Source organism: Prionailurus viverrinus, chromosome D4, assembly GCF_022837055.1.
Source record: "Prionailurus viverrinus isolate Anna chromosome D4, UM_Priviv_1.0, whole genome shotgun sequence".
Lineage (NCBI taxonomy): Eukaryota > Metazoa > Chordata > Mammalia > Carnivora > Felidae > Prionailurus > Prionailurus viverrinus.
The window spans coordinates 85,882,486-85,900,173 of NC_062573.1; the positions used below are offsets into that span (position 1 = coordinate 85,882,486).

A 17,688-nucleotide genomic window follows, 5' to 3' on the forward strand; every position below is an offset into this window, starting at 1 on the left:
ATATTTCTTATTTGTTTTAAGTCTTTTTTTTTCCTGTATTATTTAAAAGACAACTGCATAAAACAACTGTAAGTCTCTATTCATGTATATTTAACATGTAAAATGTAATTTGTAGATGTAGTGGCACAGTTGAGAGGAGCAGGAAATGACGCTACAAAAGAGCAAAGTTTTTGAATAATGTTGAAATTAAGTTGCTGTTGGGGCACCTGGGTGGTTCAGTAGGTTAAGCATCTGACTCCTGATTTCAGCTCAGGTCATGATCTCATGACTTGTGGGTTCAAGCCCAGTGTTGGGCTCTGCACTGACATCATGGAGCCTGCCTGCTTGGGATTCCTCTCTGCCCCTCCCCTGCTCGGGAAAAAAAAAAAAAAAAAAGAAAAAGAAATTAAATCGATATTAATTAAAACTAGATTAGTCCTCAAGGCAACCACTAAGAACTCAAAAAACATGATAGAAGAAATGACAAGGGAATTAAAATAGTATATCAGAAAATATTTAAGGGGTGCCTGGGTGGCTCAGTTGGTTAAGCATCTGACTCTCAATGTCAGCTCAGGTCATGATCTCACAGTCCTGAGATTGAGCCCTGCATCAGGCTCTGGGCTAAGTGTGGAGCCTGCTTGGGATTCTGTCCCTCCCTTTCCCCACCTCTCTCACTTGTACCTGTTCTCTCACTCTTTCACAAAAATAAAAATAATTAAAAAAGAAAATATTTAACACAAAAGACTAAGGCAATAATAGAGAAAATGCATCAAACTTACAGAAATAAGTAGCCAAATAACACATAAATTGTGTCTTATCATTGATTACATTAAGTGTATTTAATGTACACTCCAATAGAAAGAGGTTGTTAGAAAGGATAAACAATATTCAACTTTATGCTGTCTACAAGAGACATACTTCAGATTCAAGGACATAGATAAATTGAAATTAAAAGAATGGAAACAGATATGCCATGCAACAGTAACCAAGGGAAAGCTGGAATGGCCATGCTAATATCAGACAAAATAGACTTTAAGACAAAAAAGCATTACTACAGAAAGAATGCCATTTCATGATAAGTCTATCCACGAAGATCAAAAAATTATAAACATATGCACCTAATAACAGCAACAAAATACACGAAGGGCTGACAGAACTGAGAGGAGAAATAGGCAATTCAGCAGTAAGAGTTGGAGACTTCAAGAAATACTCTTGAATGGCAGTCGCATGACCAAAGCTGCATGCCCTTGGCCTTGGGTCAATTGTTAAAGTTCCCTGTCATGTACAAGGGGATCAGGTAGACTTCATGGGGGTGTCAGGAAAACTGGCTAATACACAAGAAACACTGACACCTGATGGTGGTGAGCGCTTACTCATTGTCACTTCCTTGCTTTCCCCATTTTACGGTGGGGACAGTTAAGGCATAGGTAGGCAGAGTGAGTTGTCTAAGCTACTAGATGGTGAAGCCAGGAATCAAAGCTAGACCTGTCGACACCACAGTACCTTCTTCTAACGTGTGTCATGTCCTGCCTGGGATCATGGGTCTGTTTTCCAGGCAGCTGTGTCTGAGACGCTGGTCATCATGTAAAACCTCCCAGATGACCTTGGGCACACAAACATGGAAAGAGTACTATCTCTGCCGATCCGAGCTGGAGTTCCGAATGGAATGTGGGCGGCCAGAGAAGGACTTCATCTGCAAAGCCATTGCCGGGCACACAGGTATGGTGGGGAATGTAGTCCTGTGTGCTTTCCCACTGCTCACTCCTCCTGGTCGAGTGTCGTGGGACTTGGTGTTCAGCCATTGAGCAGGAAGGCGACACTTGATGAGTACGTGCCCTGCTGCGTTCTGTATTTGCGTCGTGTCACTTGGTGCCTGTGGTAATCCTGTGAAGAAGGAATTGTTACATTTATTTCAGAGTAGAAAGAAAGAAAGTGAGATATTAGGCACTTGTTTGTGTCTTTGTGGGTGGTGGACAGGGGCAGTCCAGGGTGTGAAGCCCTAGTTCTTTCTGTCCACTGCTCACCCCTAACGAGCACCTGTGTGCTTCTGAGAATGCAAGAGGAAGGCGTGTCCTGCCTGTCTTTCCCCAGTCTGAGTGTCCATATCCCAGGCATCTGTGTATGCATTCAAGGCCAGTCTGTGTTCTCTTCCAGGAGAGATAGACGAGCTGGCTTACATCTCAACCAAGGAGTGCCGGTTTGATGGGCAAGAGAAGTCCATGGTGTGCACCGTGTCCTCGGACAGCACCGTCCGTGCCTGGGATGTGCAGGAGGTGAGCCTGCGGAGGGGCCAGGGTGTGACCCGCTGGGTCTTTGTGAGGTCTTTCCCTTTTGCCAGCTATTTAAGCCTCCTGGCCAGCTTGGAGGTGGTGGGATCCCCGTGGTACGGACGAGAACTCTGAGCTGCAGGAGACCTGGTCACACTCGGAACTCAGGTCTGATCGCAGATGGAGCCTGATCTGCCTTTGACTCTGTGCTGCCTGCCTCGGAGAGGTGGCCACCTGCCTCAGTGCCAGTCCCGGACCTGCGGCAACTACTTTGGAGCCAGTGCCCAATCTGGGTGGTTTTTCCCAGACAATTGCCACTTTTAGTTACCGTCGTATACCAATTAAGTGTTGAGACCTTGATAACACGATCGGTGTTTTCACGCTTGGTTGTCGCAGTTAAAAAGCTTCCTGGTCTTATTTTCTCACGTGGTTCTCACAGCAGCCAAGCAATATGTGCATTGTTATCATCATGATTTTATAGACCGTCAGTCCGAGACCAAGAGGGAAGGTGTCTCAGAGTCTTGAATCATGTGGTTCCCTGTAAATCCATGGGTTCTGTGCATGTAGACAGAACCCAACCTCCTATAAAGGACTTTTTCCTGGATAACTACAGATCAACTCAAGATTTTCCAGGTCCTTGCTACACTAGGTAGGGAGCCTGCTCGTGTCCCCGTCGGTCAGGTCTGCTGGAAGTGCCCGGTCCTGCTCATGGGAGCCTCGTGCACAGAGAGCAGAGGGGCTCCCCTGACCCCCCTGGCCCCTGTGAACAGGGCATCCTGACTCAGTAAACTTCCTTGTCAGTGCGCGAGGGAAGCAGACCACTGGGAGCTGCGTCTTTGCGCCCCCATGCTAGCCGTGGGGTCACTGCTCTGCCCAGATGTCACGTTAGAGTCTGGTAAGTGTGGGTGTGCACCACATTTGGCCACATGGGGACGCTTGAGAGGCCACCCGAGGCTCCTGGTGGTGAGTGAGCCTCAAAAGCCTTAGCTGGGCTCTCGCCAGATCCTGAGGGCCAGGGGGCTGGGGCAGGGTCTGGGGACAGAGGCGGGTGGTGCTGGGTGGGGGGACTTTGGGGATGGGCTGTGGTTAGTTACAATTTATTTTGCTTTTGAATCATGAAAGTGAAACAGTTGAGGGTTTGGGAAGGTCAGGACTAGGAGATATTTCATGAGTGAAATAGTTCTCCCTGCCTGTTCTCAGCAGCTCTTCCCAGAGGTGACCACTGCTCAAGTGCTGTCTGAACCGGTTCCCGGTTCAATTCACCAGTGTTTGTGTTAGTAGACTCGGTTTCTTGATCTGCATGCTTCGGAGGACATGTTGTCTGCCTACTTTACAGAAACTTCTCTAGTTTCCAGGTCCCCATTCTTATCCCCTATTGTTCTGTTTTGTTTAAAGGGTCCAGAGTCATTTGTGTCCTTTCTCTCTGCTCCGTGGTCAGGTTTTCGGTTGTTGGTGGGTTCCTCTTTCTTGTGCTTGGTTTCTAGGGTCATTTCGTGGGAGGGCCCTGCGTGTGCCGATGTGGGGGGCTGCCCGCCTCCCTGTGCCTTCTCTGAGGACCCGCCTCAGCTGCAGACCCCTAGCCGAGGTGTGTGGCTCCGGGTGGGGACCCGGCAGGAGACCCGGTGGCTGGGAGGGCCCAGCGCTGCCCAGATACATGGTTCTCAACTTGAAAGGGGTGGGTGCCTGGGTGGCTCAGTCAGTTAAGCATCCGACTTCGGCTCAGGTCATGATCTCGTGGTTTGTGAGTTTGAGCCCCACGTCGGGCTCTGTGCTAACAGCTCAGAGCCTGGAGCCTGCTTCGGATTCTGTGTCTCCCTCTCTCTCTTCCCCTCCCTGTTCATTTTCTGTCTCTCTTTCTCTCTCAAAAATAAATAAACATTAAAAAAAATTTTTTTAGGGGCACCTGGGTGGCTCAGTCAGTTAAGCGTCCGACTTCGGCTCAGGTCATGATCTCACAGTCTGTGAGTTCGAGCTCTGCGTCAGGCTCTGTGCTGACAGCTCAGAGCCTGGAACCTGCTTTGGATTCTGTGTCTGCCCTTCCCCTGCGCATGTTTTGTCTCTCTGTCTCAAAAAGGAATAAAAACATTAAAAAAAAAAAAAAGGGGAGAGTGCTTTGGTGCAGGCTCGGCCGACATTTTCTGGAAAGAGCCCTGTGGTCCCGTTGCAACCACTCAGCTCTGCCCTGCAGGAGCGGAGAGCAAAGAGAGATACGCTGTGTTCTGGCTGAGCTCGTGATGCGGCTGATGGACAGGTGCATGTGTTTCCATGTGTCATGAAGTATTCCTTTGATTTTTTTTTTTCCACCAAAATACAAATATGGGCAGTGGGCCAAGTTGTACTTGCGTGTGGTCTGTGTTTCCATCATGGGCCTGTTCCAGAGCGGTCTGTGCACATTCTGCCTGGTTGCACAACCTCAGTACTCTGCACGAGCAAATCTCTTGTAGAAGACGACCCCTCTTTCCTCCTCCAACATCCACACAGGATAACCTTCCCGTCCCCACATAATAACGTGTATTCTTAGTATTACAATCATTGTGTAAAAGCTGTTCATACCAAGCCAAGAGGCGAACTAACATTTTGCTTTTCCGGAAGTGAATAAATATTCCTAATCTGTTGAGACCACATTTTTGACTGGTGATACTGGTGTCTGATCCGGCTGTCCATCCGGTTGTATCCACTGCCCCCGGAGAATTCTAGGGTTTGAGTTTGTCTTTTTCTTTTTCTTTTTTTTTTTTTTTTCAACGTTTATTTATTTTTTTTGGGACAGAGAGAGACAGAGCATGAACGGGGGAGGGGCAGAGAGAGAGGGAGACACAGAATCGGAAACAGGCTCCAGGCTCCGAGCCATCAGCCCAGAGCCCGACGCGGGGCTCGAACTCCTGGACCGCGAGATCGTGACCTGGCTGAAGTCGGACGCTTAACCGACTGCGCCGCCCAGGCGCCCCAGAGTTTGTCTTTTTCTGGCATCAGTCTTGGTGCCACCAGCAGAGCCCCCTTCCTTCCTGTGGCAGGTGTGTGGCCTGTGGTCCCTGGCGCGTTCCTGCACTCTGTCCCCCGACCTCCTGCAACCAGGAGTCTCGTGCCTTCTTCACTGACGCTGTGTTCCTCAACACTCCCTGCCCTTCCCCCATCACTGGTGCCCAGCTCCTGCTCGCTGAGCTCTTGCTGGTTGATGATGGTCATCACCTTGCTGCTTGAGCAACAGAAATCAGCTGAGAAAGCAACCCATAGAGGAGTCAGACATCTGGTTGGAAAGAGATACAGATCGTGGCGCAATGAACGTGTGCTAGAACAAGGTCGTAATGACCTGGCACTGGACCCTGGGACAGTGGAGAGTGGATGGTTCTCTGCCCCCCTTCAAGTACCCTGGGCCTGCTGGCACTGACTCTTTACCACCGATTCCAGTTGTACAGTCCTGGGAGAGGCTGTGGAATCACCCAGCTCGGGCCTCGGCCAGGGCACGCCACTGGAAAGGGGGTGCTCTGCGCAGGGCAGACTGTGAATATAACCTGCGAGCCTGAGTTAGCTGATCTAAACGGGGCTGCCTGAGGACAGGCGAGAAGTTCTCCCTACGCAGCCATAGTGGCCCAGGCTGCGCTCCCTGGCCGGCCTTCCTCAGTGGAGCTGGGTAACCACCGTGTGCACGCCTGGCCCCCCGCCCCCCAGTGCCGGTGGTGCCTCTCAGCCCTGGGGAGTTTCCACACACCCTCAGTTTAGCCACTGCTCTCCAACGTCTGTGTTGTGCTCTTTGCTGCGTGGATCCCGTGAGGGGTGGGGACCCTGCTCTTTCCCCCCTGTGCATCCCCTGTGCGCACTAGGGAGTGATTGTTGAACGAACAAAAACAGTACGTTTGTGAAACGAACAGCCCCCAAGTAAGTTGTTGTGTTCCTTTTGTTGTTGCCCAGGGCACAGAGATCTGGTCAAGCCCTCTGCAGCCCGCTGCTCTGGTGAACGTGGTGACCTTCCCTCGGCTCCAGCTGGCCATCACCGTGGATGAGCAGGGCCTCATCAAGGTTTGGGGAGCGGAGAACGGATGGGAGCAGGCCTCCTTCCGCCTGCCTACATTCTCGTCTGCATTGCAGGCCTGCGACCATCCAGAGGGCCCTTTCCTGCTGGTGAGTGACTGGCTCTCAGGAGCCTCTGCGTGTCCTAGCCGTCCCCCAGGGTCGTGGACACTGTGATGGGGGGGCGCCTGGAGCTGGGCACTCGCTGTGGCAGACCAGGCAATGATTCTGCTGTCCGCACAGCCGGTCTCCCTGGCCCCCCTCTGCCAGTCCCCAGGCGTCAGCGAGACCGGGTCGTGGGCTGCCTGTGCCCTTGCTTTCTGCCTCCTGACCTTGCATGTATTCTTTCTTCTCCCTGCAGTTCCTTCTCTCTTCTGCATTCTTACCCTTCCTTCCCTTGTTTCAAGTCCCAGCTATGGTCCAACTCAGGAGAAGCTGAGGCACGTTTGACAAAACATGAGCGTTTGCCCAGGACACCAAAGGCTACTGTTACCAGGATGTCCATTTAGAAGTGACTCAGGCATCGGGAGGGTTTGGCGAGAAGAAACCAGGAAAGTGGGTTTACGGTGGCAGGTGGACGAAGTGGCTCTTGGCTGGAGGCAGTGTCCCCACCTGTGGGGAGGAGGCCCTGGAAAGGACGGGCAGGCTGGTGTCCCAAATATCAGGAGGAGTGGGTATCCTGGAGCAGCTTTACGTGCGCACGGAATCAAATGGAAAGGGACTAAGCTCAGCAAACAAAACAAGTAATGTCTAGTGAAACAGATTTCTCATAAACCACTCTGCAGTTGTTGAAGACTTTAGAGTAAATGTGATTGGTATCCCCAGATGCGTTTGAGAATCTGTCACGCAAATGAGGAGGCCATGGGCTGTCCCTGGGAGTGGTGGACGGTGTGATGCCCAGTTACTTGTCTGCAAAGGGCAGTTGGAGAAGTTAGAGCGCACACAGTAGTGGAGAGCAGAGAGCTAGGTGCAACAAAAGGGTCTGGACCGAGGTTCAGGAGATGCGGCGGAGACCAAGTGCTGAGCCCAACGCTGCGGCTGCTTTGCCCTGGAGACGCTTTCCCCAGGCAGCCGAGAGGCCACAGACCTTTGAGAGCTGAGGGGACGAGTTGGGGTGCGGGGCCACTGAGGGTCAGGCCCCGTGCCTCCCCTTTTACTCGGGGGTTGTCAAGTGGTACGGCCCAAGAGGAGGGTGTGAAGGTTGGCAGTTGCCCGCCCTGGCTGCAGCCTGGCACCCCGGCCACCTGGGAGGAGTTTGCGAAAATCCCTTCTGAGCCAGGATAACACCACCGAGACCTCATGTTATTTCCGTTTGCAAATGTAGCATTCAGCACACACTTAGAGCTAAGGGGACCACGAGAGAGGAACTAGTACCAGCCACAGTGGCTGGGTGAACCGCGGGTGACGTCGGGAGAGCCACAGGGTTTCAGACGCTGCAGTTGCTGCACACTGAGACAGCTGTGGCCTCTGTGTCCAGCGAGGTGACTTTGAACAGAGAGCTCAGAACTATGAAAAATGACGCAACAGATTTAGAAAAGAGCCAAGTAGAAATTCCAGAACAGAGAAATGGGGCACAAAGGTTAGCTCGGGGGCTGGGGGTCATAGCAGGGTGGACAGTGGAATCACTCTAGGATGGGGGACATAGGGGAGCTTGTGGGCCTCTGGCAACATCCTGTTTCTTACTTGCATGGTGACGTGAATATTTGCTTTGTAACAATGTATGGAGTGCTATATTTGTGTTTTGTGCACTTTTCCATCTATGTGTTTTCTGCATCAGTGAAAAGTTCATAAGAGAGGTTACCTGGAGTGACATGGGGATGTCAAGTGAGGTGAATGGGAAGAGAGGGGAGGAGATGTAGACAGTGCTCCTCAGGCTTTGGTGGGTTGTGAACCACCGAGATGTTGTTTAAATGCAGATTCCGATTCGGTGAGTCCCTGGGGGTGACTAAATTCTGACTTTTTAACAAGCTTCCTGGTAGTATTGGTACTGCCAGTCCGCAGACGACACTTTGAGTAGCAAGGCCATAGAGGAAGACCCATGACAAATTCTGGTATTTGGTAGCAGGAGCAGGTGAGGGAGCGCATGGGTCAAAGGCAACATTTGAAGAGGTGACGGCAGACGTTTTCCTAAAGTAGACTAAGGACGTTAATCTCTGGAATCAAGAAGGCCTGTGAACCCAAGGGGGATAAACCAAAATAGATCTGCACACGGGCCTGTCAGAGTGAACTGAGATTATCCAAGGACCAACAGAGTGAAGATTATCCAAGGACCAGGAAAGCAGCCTGGGGACGTAGACTGCCTTCAGCCTCTGACTTGTTAACAGCAAGTATGGGACCTCAGAGACAGTGGAATGGTATCTTGGAAGAAATAGTTGCCGGCCAGGAATTCTAGAAGAGAAAGTGTCCTTCAGGAATGAAGGGGAATGAAGGCATGTCAGATCAAATGGAGAATTAGCACCCGCCACACCACCAGTGGGAAGGACACGCGTGGACTTGAAGCAGAAGGAAGATGAGCAAAGCTGGTGTCCCAGGGTGTCGGGAGACGTTGGTGAACAGCACTGGTGGAGGCAAGGAGATCTGAGGGGACCGACCGTAGCAGTAACCATGTCTCGTGGATTTTAAACTTAGGTGCAGAAAAGAAATTTGTGACGGCAGCATTTACATTAGGAGAAGGTTAGGGAGCACTAAACAGCCCAAGATCCTTGAATTGGGCGGGCTGAGTCATGTACTGATGGGCAGGGACGTCTGTAAGGCAAGGCCGCATGTAGCAGAGAGAAATGGAGGAGCGTGCAACCTTTACATCGTGAGAGGAAAAGGGGTAGGATCAACTCTGGCACCAAATTCGGCTTATCAAGCCTGATGAAGCCACATGAGCCCCAAGAGGATATGAAGAGGTAACTGCCATATGACAATCTGCTTTTGGGGACAGCGGCTCCCAGGAGGCTGGTCTGAATGGCTGGAGGCCAGCAAGTGACTGGCTTACTCTTCCTGTGGGTGGAGTAGGCGGTGGGAGGGCTAGGCGCAGGGGCCGGGTTTCTGTGGGTCGAATTCTCGGCAGGTGCTCTTTATCTGCTCGGCCTGGTTGGGAACAGAGCCGGGGGACCACCAGGCCTAAAAGCTGTCAGCAACCAAACATCAAAGGTGGAGTCGGACTCCAATATGCTTCCCTTCTGATGACTTTACTGTAATTCTGTCTTCGGGCCGATGGCTGAAATGTGCAGCTTTTCTCTCCTTGAACCAGGGCTTGTGTGAGCCAGCCATTTGTGCGGTGCCCCATGAGGCTCATAAGGTTCGTTCGGGAGCTCGAGTGTTGTGTATTTGAGAAGTGAAGTGAGTACCTTGGTCGCTGTTGGTATGTCTGGGTCTCCAGAGGGGAGGCGGTGTCTGCTATGTGTGGAGACATGTGTGATGGCCATTTATGTCTTGTGGGGGGGGGGCGGGGAGTCCAGGGTTCCTGAGGTCTTCAACAAGAGGGAGAATTTTGGACGAGACGCTTTGTTTCTGGCCACATGGCTGCAGCGCTGGCAATGGCCTGAGAGTGTAAATGTGCATCTGTGGCTGGTCCTTACCTGGGGCTTCCCGGGCTAAGGTGACCGCCCGAAGTTAGGTCCACATTTATCAGGGATGTTCCCGTTAGCAGGTGGGCTGCAGTGGTGGGCCCTTCGCGTGCGATGGCAGCAGCGCGGCCTGTGCACTGCGGGATCGCTCTTTCCTGTGTATCTGGAGGGTGGCCTTCTCCAGGGTCCTTGCATGTGACACGGATCTGAGGACAACAGGAAGCTCCTTCCTTGTGTAGAGGGAAAGCCCAACGTGACCCAGGCCTGCCTGGGTCCTGAGGATGCCATTTTTAGGTCAACAGGGAGGCTTCTGTGGCTGTGCTGAGCCTGCAAGGTGCTGCCCCCACATCCCCAAGACATAACGCCTCCCTGGGAAGTCGGGGGCTCAGGCCCTCTGAGCACCAGCCACACCACAGGGCCCAGATGCGGCCGGCAGCATTCGCTGGATGGGTTGTTGTGTGGACAGCAGGCTTTGGCCACAAGCACTTGTGTTTTTTTGGGTTGCCCTGTAGGAGGATGGGGCAGGGTCAATTCCCTACCGAGATTTGGCTCAGATTTGGAGATTGCTAATTCTGTACATGTACCGGGAGAGGATGGTAAAGGGTATCCCCACTCACCACCCCCCCAAATTCATGTCTACACAGAGCCTTAGAATGTGACCTTATTTGGAAATGGTGTCTGGTTAAGGATCTCAGGTATAATCATCCTGGATTTAGGTTGGGCTGTCATAAAGGGAGGAGAAGACACAGACACACAGAGAAAGCCCTGTGCACACTGAGGCAGACAAGTCAAGGAAAGCCCTAGAGTCTTTAGAAGGAAAGGGCCCTGCCAGCACCTTGATTTTGGGCTTCTAGCCTCTAAAACCATGAGAGAATTAAATATATATATATATGTTTTTTGATTTGTTTTGTTTTGTTTTTTTAAGCCACCTGATTTGTTATTGCAGCCCTAAGAAGTTAATATAAGACTCTAAAATGGAACACTTTGGGGCCCCTGGCTGGCTCATTTGGTAGAGCGTGCGACTCTTGATATCAGGGTTGTAGGTTCAAGCCCCATATTGGGTGTGGAGATTTATTAAAAATAAAATCTTTTAAAAAACCCAAAAAACAAAAAACACTTAAGGACGTTTGGAATGAAAAGGATGAGAAGAGGACACGCACTGGAGATGCTAACCAAAAGCAGGCTGATAAGCTATTAATGTTAGGCCAGAAGACTTCAAGATAAAAGTCATTGCTAGATATTTGGGACGCTTTGCAATAATAATTAGATCAGCCTCCTAGGAAGATACAGCAAAGCTAATTTTGGATGCACCTCAAAATTGGCCTGAACTATATAGAACAAAATTTGTGGGATTTCAAGGAGACTGGTCAAATCTACAGGCATTATGAGAAGTTTGTTACACAGCTAAAGGAAAATGATCTGGGTGGGCCCACTGAAATCCCATGAGTGCTTTGAAGGCAGAGAGTTTTCTCTGGCTGGACACAGAAGTCAGAGGCTGGAGCCCGGGGGGGCAACTCACGTGAACTGGTCATTGGCTGCCATGTTGGGGGGGGCCTGGGAACCTGGAACGCCCCACCCCTCACCACCAGGGAGACTTCGGTTCTGCCTGCAGCCACAAGGGATTGAGCTGCCAACAACCCTAGTGGGCCCCCAGGTGAAACCCTGGCACCTAGACTCAGCTTTGTGTGACTTCTCTTACCCAAGGATTACTTGGAAGTGCAACATGTAGATCGTTTAAAGTTAAATTATATGTGTGTGCAAGGTCAGCATTGAGGTTCATTTTTATTTACAAATGGATATCCGGAACATGTAGGAAAGGCCATCCTTTCTTCACTGAATTACATCAGCACTTTTGTTTGTCAGTATACCAACATCATGTGTGAATCGATTTCACTGCTCTGTGTGTCTGTCTTTGAGAAAGACACAGGCTCTCGTTAAAGTAAGTCATGATCTCTAGCAGCTTCTTTCTTTCTTTCTTTCTTTTTTAATGTTTATTTTTCGGAGAATGAGAGGGACAGAGCATGAGCAGGGGAGGGGCAGAGAGAGAGGGGGACACAGTATCCAAAGCAGGCTCCAGGTTCTGAACTGTTACCACAGAGCCTGACACGGGGCTTGAACTCATGAGCCACGAGATCATGGCCTGAGCTGAAGTCTGGTGCCCAACTGACTGAGCCACCCAGGCGCCCCCTCTAGCATTTTCTTATTTCAAAATTAGATTTCTGTAAAAATTTTCAAGTCAGCTTGTCAATTTCTATTAAACTGCTTACTGAGATTTTCATGACATTGAATCTATAGATTGATTTGGGGACAGCTGACATCTAAATATGTAATCTAAGTCATAAATAAGGCATATATGTCTCTGTTTACTTATAAAGTTTTTTTTTAATGTTTATTTTTGAGAGAGAGAGCAAGAGAGAGACAGAGCACAAGTGGGGGAGGGGCAGAGAGAGAGGGAGACACAGAATCCGAAGCAGGCTCCAGGCTCTGAGCTGTCAGCACAGGCCTGACACGGGGCTTGAACCTACGAGCTGTGAGATCATGACCCAAGTTGAAGTCAGACACTTAACGGACTGGGGCACCCAGGCGCCCCAAAACATATCCATTTAGAGGGGACTTTACTTATGTCTCTCAACCAAGTTTTGTAGTTTTAAGTGAAGAGGGCTTGCATATATTTTATTAAAATTACTTATTTGTATTTTATACTATTTTAAATGTTATTGTTTAAAAAAATAATTTTCCAATTTGTCCTTGCTAGAATATAGCATATATAGAAATATATGGAAATGTGTAAATAATTTATAAATGCAAGGTTTTGCATTTATAAATTGCTTTACATACTATAGCACACATAAAAATTATTTCTATATAAACATACATGGGAATACATTTGAATTTTGTGTATTTTGTATCTAGCAGCCTTACTAAGCTTGTTTTTTAATTTTAATAGGTTTTTTTTTTTTGGTGGACTAGAAAATTTTCCTAGGAAACAAAAAGCACTGACTGTATAAGAAAAAAATAAATTGCACTTCATCAAGTTGAGAAATTTTGCTCTTTGAAAGCATTGTTCAGCAAAAGGCAAAACTTAGGAGAAAAAATTTATAATAATGCAAACTGTCTCAGGACTTTGTCTAGAATATATAAAGAGCTGTTATCACTCAGTAGGTAGGAGACAGCCCCACTTTTAAACTAGGCAGAAGATTTGAACACTTCACAAAAGAATATAAACAGCCATTAGCACATGGAGAGAGAGGCTCCATCAGTCATCAGTGAGATGCAACTTAGAACCGTGGTGAGATCCAGCACCATATTGTCCTAAAGAGCTGAAATTAAACACGTGTTTACAAAGATGTGGCACAACACTTTGGAGAATTGTTTGACAATTATTTTAGTATTAAAAAATGCTTACCATATTTTCCAGCAGTTTTCTCTTTTAGGTATTTACCCATGAGATACAAAAATCTTTACACAAAAAGACTTGTACACAAGTATTTGTAGGAGTTTTAGTAATAATAGCCAAATTGGATGCACCCCAAGTACTTATCAACAGGTGAATGGATTTATAAAAATGGTATATGTGTACAGTGGAATATTACTCAGCATGGAAAAAGAACAAGGTTGTGGATCTGTGCAGCAGCGTGGATGAAACTCAGAAACGTGCCAAGTGAAAGAAGCCAGCTACAACAGAGTATGGATATACTGTAGGATTCTATTTCTGGAAAGTCCAGTCCCAAGAGAATAATCTGTACTGTCAGCAGACTGGTGGTCCTTAGGTATGGAAGGGACTGATAAAGGACACAACTTTTTAGATGATGGAGATATTGCAGAACTGGATTATGGTTGTGATATCTCATAAGTCTGCTTCCCCTTTTATTTTTTCAAGGTTTCCTTAGCTACTTTCATGTTTATTTTTCATATGAACTTTCTATCTCCTAAAAAGAAAATGATGTTTTCATTGATACCAAGTTCAGTTTAAATACCAACATGGAGAAAATGGACATCTTTATGATGCAAAGTCTGTCCAAGAATAAACGATGTATTTCCATGAATTCAGGTTTGCTTTTTTGTTCTTCAGAAGTGATTTATATTTTTCCTCAGATTAGTTTAGCACATTTCTTGTTGTTAACTTTATTCCAAAGTATTTTATTGTTTTTGTTCCACTGATATGTGAGAGTATTTTCTGTCCTATTGTTTTCTAACCAGGTGGTGTTTGTTTAAATGAAGGCTGCTGTTGTTCTTTTTTTTTTTTTAATTTTATTTTTTTATTTTTTAAAATTTACATCCAAATTAGTTAGCATATGTGCAACAATGATTTCAGGAGTAGATTCCTTAGTGTCCCTTACCCATTTAGCCCATCCCCCCTCCCACAACCCCTCCAGTAACCCTCAGTTTGTTCTCCATATTTATGAGTCTCTTCTGGTTTGTCCCCCTCCCTGTTTTTATATTATTTGTTTCCCTTCCCTTATGTTCATGTTTTTGTCCCTTAAAGTCCTCATATGAGTGAGGTCATATGATTTTTGTCTTTCTCTGACTAATTTCACTTAGCATAATACCCTCCAGTTCCATCCACATAGCTGCAAATGGCAAGATTTCATTCTTTTTGATTGCCGAGTAATACTCCATTGTATATATATATACCACATCTTCTTTATCCATTCATCCATCGATGGACATTTGGGCTCTTTCCATACTTTGGCTATTAATAGTGCTGCCATAAACATGGGGGTGCAAGTGTCCCTTCGAAACAGCACACCTGTATCCCGTGGATAAATGCCTAGTAGTGCAATTGCTGGGTCATAAGGGTAGTTCTATTTTTAGTTTTTTGAGGAACCTCCATACTGTTTTCCAGAGTGGCTGCACCAGCTCGCATTCCCATGTTGTTGTTCGTTTTATATTCTGTCATCTTATTGAATTCTCCTACTTGCATTTATTTTATAATTGATTCTCTTAATTTATAACATTTATTCATTCTTGAGAGACAGAGAGAGACAGAGCATGAGTGGGGAAGGGGCAGAGAGAGAGGGAGACACAGAATCTGAAGCAGACTCCAGTCTCCAACCTGTCAGCACAGAGCCCGACGCGGGGCTTGAACTCAGGAGCTGCAGGCCTGATCTGAAGTCGAGACCACGGCCTGGTCTGAAGTCGGACACTCAACTGACTGAGACACCCAGGCACCCCCCTTTTTTTTTTCCAATTTTTTTTTAAACATTTATTCATTCTTGAGAGACAGAGAGTGACAGAGCATGAGTGGATTCTCTTCATTTTTTTAGGTAAATACTTTATCATCCAAAAGTAGAGATACTTATTTTTTCCAAGCCTTCGGCATCCAGCTTTCTTTTCTCTGACTGCTCTGGCTAATACTTCCAGGAAATGTTAATTAGTGCTGGCACTGGTGGCCATTTCTCCATGTAGCTGAGCATAGTGGGCCGACCTGGAGAGCTTCGCTCTGGGGGAGGGGGATGCTGGCTTCAGGAATGATGTTAATGAAAAAGCCATCAATGACTATTTGACTATTAGTTTTTTCTCAAAAAGAGTCCATGAGTTTTATTAGATGTGCATGTGAGTGGAAGAGAGAAGCGACAGTTTCTGGTTTGAAAACTCTCCAGATATTTACACCTTTTAGATAATAGAAATAACCATTACAAATTAATTACCAGGCAGCAAGTATCAAATAAAACAGTCTTTCAGAGTTTTTTAAAGATTTTTTTAAAACTATATAAAAGCGTATTTTTAAAAATAATTCATTGTCAAATTAGCTAACATACGGTATATACAGTGTAGTCTTGGCTTTGGGAATAGATTCCCATGATTCATCACTTACATGCAACACCCAGTGCTCCTCCCAACAAGTGACCTCCTCAATGCCCATCACCCATTTCCCCCACCCCCATCAACCCTCAGTTTGTTCTCTGTATTTAAGGGTCTCTTATGGTTTGCCTCCCTCTCTGTAAGTTATTTTTCCTTCCCTTCCCCTGTGGTCTTCTGTTAAGTTTCTCTAATTCCACATATGAATGAAAACATAATATCTGTCCTTTTCTGACTAATTTCACTTAGCATAATACCCTCCAATTCCATCCCTGTTGTTGCTAATGGCAAGATTTCATTCTTTCTCATTGCCAAGTAGTATCCCATTATATACAAACCACATCTTCTTTATCCTTTCATCAGTTGATGAATTTGGCCTCTTGCCATGATTTAGCTATTGCTGATAGTGCTGCTATAAACATTGGGGTACGTGTATCTCTATGAGGCAGCACTCTTGTATCCTTTGGATAAGTTCCTAGTAGTGCTATTGCTGGGTTGTGGGGTAATTCTATTTTTAAAAAAAAATTTTTTTAACGTTTATTTATCTTTGAGACAGAGAGAGACAGAGCATGAACAGGGGAGGGGCAGAGTGAGAGGGAGACACAGAATCCGAAACAGGCTCCAGGCTCTGAGCTGTCAGCCCAGAGCCCAACGCGGGGCTCAAACTCACGGACCATGAGATCATGACCTGAGCCGAAGTCGGCCGCCCAACCGACCAAGCCACCCAGGTGCCCCTGGGGTAATTCTATTTTTAATTTTTTGAGGAACCTCCATACTGTTTTCCAGAGCGGCTGCACCAGTTTGCATTCCCACCAACTTCACTATTAGTTTTTAAAGATCATGATAAGGTGTAGAATTTTGTGAAAGCCTTTTTCAGCATGCAGATATAATTACAGGACTTTTATTCTTAGGTTTATTATGGTGATGTTTTTAGATTTTAAAGTATTAAATCACATATTTCCTTTTTTAAATATATATATATATATATATATATTTTTTTTTTTTTTTTTTTTTTTTTTTTTTTGAGAGAGAGCACGAGTGGGAGAGGGACAAAGAGAGAGGGAGACACAGAATCTAAAGCAGGCTCCAGGCTCTGAGCTGCCAGCACAGAGCCCATCACTGGGATCAAGCTCACTAACTGCGAGATCATGACCCAAACCAAAGTTGGAGACTTAACCGATTGAGCCACCCACGCACCCCATATATTTCTTTTTAAAGTGCTTTTTAAATGCTAGTATTTTAGTTGGATTTTGCATCTATGTGAAGTAGGTCTTTAGTTTTTTGTAGCTTCCTTTATCAGGTTTACATATAAATGCTATACTTCATTTGAGGAATCTGCACGTTTTTATTCTTTTTTAATGCCCTGGAACAATTTAAGTTACATTGGGATTATATGGTTTTTCAGTTTGGTAGAATTTATTTTTGACATTATTTGGTGCTGGGTGCTTTTTTTGTGGGGAAGTTTTAAAACAGTTTTCTCAGTGTCTTCTATGGAAATTGGTCTGTTCAAGCTTTTCTTTCTCTGCTAAGATCAAATTTTAATATATTGTATTAAACTACCCACTGTATCTAGGCTTTCAACTTTTTTATGCATACAGTTGTCTAGAATGCTCTTTAGAGATTCTTCCCTTAAATTTCCTCTGTTTGAATATTTGTTTCCCCTTGTCATTTCTTTCTGTATATATGTGATTTTTTCCCATTTTTTTGTGCTTATTTTAGCTGGCACCTTGTCTATTTTATTTAATATTTCCATTAATTTCTAGTTTCATTTCATTTCATTGTGATCAGGGACTGTTGTATTACTTTACCATATAGAATTTACTGAGATTTCTTTGTGATGATATATTCAAGTTCTGTGAAAGTTTGTGTGTGCTTGCAGGGAAGGGGTAGTCTCCATTATTATGACGCAAAGATCCAAATTCTGTCATTAATTATATTGTTAGGTCTTATATTTATTTACTGTTTGTCTACTTGGCCTGCCTTAGACTGAGAGCATTGTTACTATTTATTTTTATATAATAATATATTTAATTCTGGGGCACCTGGGTGGCTCAGTCAGTTAAACAACTGACTCTTGA

General features: G+C 46.3%; 1 protein-coding gene across 1 annotated transcript in view; it reads left to right on the forward strand.

Annotated features, from left to right (window-relative positions):
- The window catches only part of LOC125150394 (F-box/WD repeat-containing protein 12-like), a 45,789-nt gene that overhangs the window by 8,753 nt on the left and 19,348 nt on the right, over nucleotides 1–17,688 (forward strand). The window contains exons 3-5 of the mRNA XM_047830276.1: nucleotides 1,535–1,698; nucleotides 2,134–2,252; nucleotides 6,153–6,362. Coding sequence (XP_047686232.1) covers nucleotides 1,535–1,698; nucleotides 2,134–2,252; nucleotides 6,153–6,362 — 493 coding nt within the window. The remainder of the gene's footprint in view (nucleotides 1–1,534; nucleotides 1,699–2,133; nucleotides 2,253–6,152; nucleotides 6,363–17,688) is intronic.